This window comes from Pseudochaenichthys georgianus, chromosome 13 (assembly GCF_902827115.2).
Source record: "Pseudochaenichthys georgianus chromosome 13, fPseGeo1.2, whole genome shotgun sequence".
Taxonomy (NCBI): domain Eukaryota; kingdom Metazoa; phylum Chordata; class Actinopteri; order Perciformes; family Channichthyidae; genus Pseudochaenichthys; species Pseudochaenichthys georgianus.
Genome location: NC_047515.1, coordinates 22,545,124 through 22,549,858, shown reverse-complemented (window position 1 = coordinate 22,549,858; position 4,735 = coordinate 22,545,124). Strand labels below are relative to the sequence as shown.

General features: G+C 39.3%; 1 protein-coding gene across 1 annotated transcript; it reads left to right on the top strand.

Moving 5' to 3' along the window:
- Positions 1-292: 292 nt before the first annotated feature.
- On the top strand, positions 293-3,990 carry LOC117457443 (extracellular calcium-sensing receptor-like). The gene is made up of 6 exons (XM_034097541.2): positions 293-483; positions 665-962; positions 1,097-1,891; positions 2,062-2,289; positions 2,494-2,617; positions 3,083-3,990. The coding sequence occupies exons 1-6, from the start codon at positions 308-310 to the stop codon at positions 3,988-3,990; spliced, it is 2,529 nt and encodes an 842-aa protein (XP_033953432.1). The 5' UTR covers positions 293-307.
- Positions 3,991-4,735: the final 745 nt, after the last annotated feature.

Genomic DNA, 4,735 nt, shown 5'->3' with positions numbered 1-4,735 from the left:
AGAAATAATTGAACAATAGTTGTTTTTTTAGCAGATAAATCGAGAGCATACAAGTACCAGTAAGTTTAGCAACGCAAATAACCCTTTTTCCTGTTTGGCGCCTCCTTCCTTTGCCCCCAAGTCAACAAAGATAAAATATCAATGTTCCATTATTCTTACCCAAGTTTCTCCAAAATATATAAATACAAGTGCCCAATTTAAACTTGCATTGGGGTTCATGTGATGCCACTGAATTGTTTTGGTTCACAAGATGTCATCCACACAGAGGTGGCCGGAGCAGGGATGGGCACTCTTACATCTGTTGCTGATGGCATCTTTCTCTCAGGCTGAGGAGCCAGTGTGCACACAGAGAGGGGACCCTGAGATCCCTCAGATGTTTAAGGATGGGGACATAATGTTGGGGGGAATCTTCTCTTTCCACAGCAGCTGGAAGAACAGACGGGATTCCTACATGGACAAACCACTACCACTGCAATGCACCAGGTAACAGTATACCATATCAATATTTTGCTTCAAATTTCTGAAAGGGTATAACATTGAATATTTAAATGGGGATATACCCCTATTGTGTTTGATTTTATCATCAAATACTTCCATGTACTGTGCCACTCTTTCTACTGCATGGACCTTTTTTAACTAATTATTATTAACTGTTTGCATCAAGCTTGAATTTCAGAGGGATCCAGTATGCCCAGGCTATGCTATTTGCCGTAGAGGAGATTAATAACAGCACGGACCTATTGCCTGGCATCTCTCTGGGCTATAGGATCTATGATTGCTGTGGCTCAATTGCCAAAAGTGTGAGGGTTGCATTGGCCTTTGCAAATGGTAATGATGTTGTATCACAACCCTCTGAAGTACCATGTACAAGACCTGCCCAAGTGCAGGCCATTATGGGAGAAAGTTCTTCCTCTCCTTGCATGGCTATGGCTACTGCCATCGGACCCTTTCATATTCCAATGGTGGGTAAGATTGTCTGATATTATTAATATTCAACTATTGCAACTATGTATAGCAAAAGGGATTGTAGTTGGCTGTATAACTACTTTATATTCTGAATCTTTACCTTGGGATATAACTTGTTTTTTTCTTTTAGATCAGCCACTTTGCTACTTGTGCCTGTCTCAGTGATAAATCCAAGTACCCATCCTTCCTCAGAACAATACCCAGTGACTACTACCAGAGCAGAGCCCTGGCACAGCTGGTTAAGCATTTTGGTTGGACTTGGGTTGGAGCTATGAGAACAAATGATGATTATGGAAACAACGGTATGGCCACATTCACAGAAACGGCCCAGCAGCTTGGCATCTGTCTTGAGTACTCTGTGTCCTTCTTTAGAACCGATCCACCAGACAAAATACAAAAGATAATTGACATTATCAAGGCTTCCACTTCCAAGGTGATCATTGCTTTCCTCTCCCACAAGGATTTGGATGTGATACTACTTAGACTTTCTCACCACAACTTGACTGGGTACCAGTGGATAGGCTCTGAGAGCTGGATCTTTGATTCACAAACTGCAACCGTGGATAAGCATCACATTCTAGACGGTGCTATCGGCCTGTCCATCCCCGAAGCACATGTCAGTGGCATGAGGGAGTTCATGTTGGATGTGAGGCCGCTCAATGTATCTAGTAATGAAATGTTTACAGCGTATTATGAGACGGTATTTAGTTGTAAGTTCAAGCAGTCAAAGTCTTCATCAAGAAATCAGAAAGAATGTACTGGACGTGAAGATTTGACTGAAGTTCAAAACAGCTTCACCGATATGTCTCTGATGCCTATCTTTAACAATGTCTATAAAGGAGTGTATGCTGCAGCCCACGCACTTCATTTTATTCTCAGCTGTAACAAAACATGTAACACCAAGGTGCAGCTAGATCCATTTACGGTGAGTTGAACACCAATGTTACTGAAGTTTTTACATCAACTCACTTCAACAAGGAACATGTTTACAATAACGTAAATTAAACCTTTGGCTGTCTCTCACGCTTTTAAAACACTTGGACCACAACACATGCTTCAAATTATGTTCTGCATTGACGGATATTTGTTTTTCAGATTTTAAAGCACATAAGAACTATTCAGTTTAAAACAAAGGAAGGAGAAGAGGTTTACTTCAATGAAAATGGAGACCCAGCAGCAAAGTATGAAATTATAAATTGGAAGCCAAGAGAAAATGACATTGTGGAGTTTGTCACAGTTGGCTTTTATGATGCATCTTTACCTGCAAACAAACAGCTACATCTGCAAAATGAGTCTATAACTTGGACACAGAACTCCCAACAGGTAAAATACCGTAAGATCACTGTTGTTGCTAATTACAGTCTTTTTGTTTCATTATAAATATGAAATTGACACTGTTAGTCATGCACGTCATAATGTATGTTTTTTAAGCATCAACATTTTAAATAGAAATATAAAAAGGCAACACAGTAATCAAAGTGAAGGCCGATCTTTTTCTTTCTTCTCATAGTCGATTTGATCCCACAGGTGCCTGTGTCAGTTTGCAGTGAAAAATGTCTTCCAGGAACTCGCAAGGTTCTCCAAAAAGGAATGCCTGTCTGCTGCTATGACTGTATAAGATGTGCAGAGGGAGATATCAGCAACATTACAGGTGTAGTTACATAAATGCAAGACAAAACATGTATCGTTCATTTTAAGAAATGGCAGTGGGTTTTTGGGGGATTTCAAAACCATGCAGTCCTTTAAGAAGAAAAAAACACAATATCGAAACATAACCAATAATTGCAAATGATACATATACAGATACTGAGACAGAATTCTGAAGTCAACTATATAAATATATGCAAAAGTCTTCCTAAGGATTAATGCATTATGTCAAAGCACCAATGTAAAATAAACGTTTCTACTTCAAGTCTAAAAATAAATAATTTCATTATTCATAGAAATTCATAGAAATCCCTGGGAAGATCTTGTGATTGTACAAATAAGCAAAACATGTTATATGATTATTATGTGCTGTACTGTCTTGTATGCATAGAAAATATGCAACGTAGGGACAAATACAAAGTTAAAAAATAATTATAGATAATGTTTACCACATTTTTATTTTCTTCAGATTCTGTCACCTGTGTGCGGTGTCACCCTGAGTTCTGGTCAAATGAAAGAAGAGATGCCTGTGTAAAGAAGGAGGCAGAGTTTCTGTCATATGAAGAGATTATGGGAGTGCTGCTCACTGCAGCATCCTTATTTGGAACATGCATCACAGCTGTTGTGGCATTCATTTTCTTCAGATACAGGAAAACTCCAATTGTCAGGGCTAACAACTCTGAGCTGAGCTTCCTGCTGCTCTTCTCCTTGACGCTATGTTTCCTGTGTTCTCTGACCTTCATTGGTCGGCCCTCAGATTGGTCTTGCATGCTGCGACACACAGCATTCGGCATCACCTTTGTCCTCTGTATCTCTTGTGTTCTGGGGAAAACTATAGTGGTGCTAATGGCCTTCAGGGCTACTCTTCCAGGCAGTAATATGATGAAGTGGTTTGGGCCTGCTCAGCAGAAACTAACTGTTCTGGGTTTCACTCTAATACAAGTAATGATATGTATCCTCTGGTTAACAATTTCTCCTCCTTTTCCTTTTAAGAATTTTAAAGACTTCAAAGACAAAATAATCTTAGAGTGTGCTTTGGGCTCAGCTTTGGGCTTTTGGTCTGTACTTGGGTACATAGGACTACTGGCCATTTTATGTTTCATTCTTGCTTTTCTGGCTCGGAAACTGCCTGATAACTTTAATGAAGCCAAGTTTATCACCTTTAGCATGCTGATATTCTGCGCTGTATGGATCACTTTCATCCCAGCGTATGTAAGCTCTCCTGGAAAGTTTAGTGTTGCTGTAGAGATATTTGCTATTCTGTCCTCCAGTTTTGGACTGCTCTTTTGTATTTTCATCCCAAAATGTTATATCATCTTACTCAAACCAGAGAGGAATACAAAAAAATATATAATGGGAAAGGGAGCCCTAAAATAATGATGGAACCCTACAATTATATTTGTTTATTTTAGTCTTTCCAACTGTGAGTTATTTTACTGTGTAACGTAGCATATTGAGATGACTCCTTTTAATAGAATGCAATGTACCATAATTTCAACCAATATGTATATTACGCAAATACAAAAATAATACAATTATATGCAGACCCAAAATACCAATCTCCTATGTGATTTCAGATTAATTGCCAGAAATTGTTATTCAAATAATAAAATCAACATTGTCTCGTATAAAACATTTGACTAAGCTTACATTTCATCTCATGTCCTGAGACTTCTTTTCAAGCAGGACAATTACCTTCATGTTATTGATGGTGTATAAAGGGGTGTCATGAGCTCTCACGCAGATTGGCGTGACCTGAAGAGCACCGACATGTCCTAACTGAGGCCGCTCCTTTTGAGTCTGCTAATGGGGAAGGGGGACTCTGTGTGTCGACTGCAAGACTCAGCACAACCGCCTGAACTGTCCCAAGATGGTGACCTTGTTATTGGAGGCATTTTTTCATTCCGCACAAGGCAGGATTACGTAATTAACACATTTCAGACAATTCCAGGAGTACGGAAATGTAAAAAGTATGTATTGTTGGTAGGGCTGCACGGTATTGAAAAAAACTGACATCGCGATTTTTCTCCCCCCTGCGGTATATATTGCGTTTTTTTTAACCTGTTAAACCCCAAAGTCCCGGCGGGTACTTTACTTTTTTTTCACGACAGTGTCTCAGGGG

Bases quoted from the DNA above. Each gene is read 5' to 3' on its own strand.
- LOC117457443 (XM_034097541.2), top strand. From the start codon at position 308: ATGGCATCTTTCTCTCAGGCTGAGGAGCCAGTGTGCACACAGAGAGGG. The intron at 2,290-2,493 runs GTAAAATACCGT...TTGATCCCACAG, and splicing joins GGACACAGAACTCCCAACAG to GTGCCTGTGTCAGTTTGCAG. The intron at 2,618-3,082 runs GTGTAGTTACAT...TATTTTCTTCAG, and splicing joins AGATATCAGCAACATTACAG to ATTCTGTCACCTGTGTGCGG.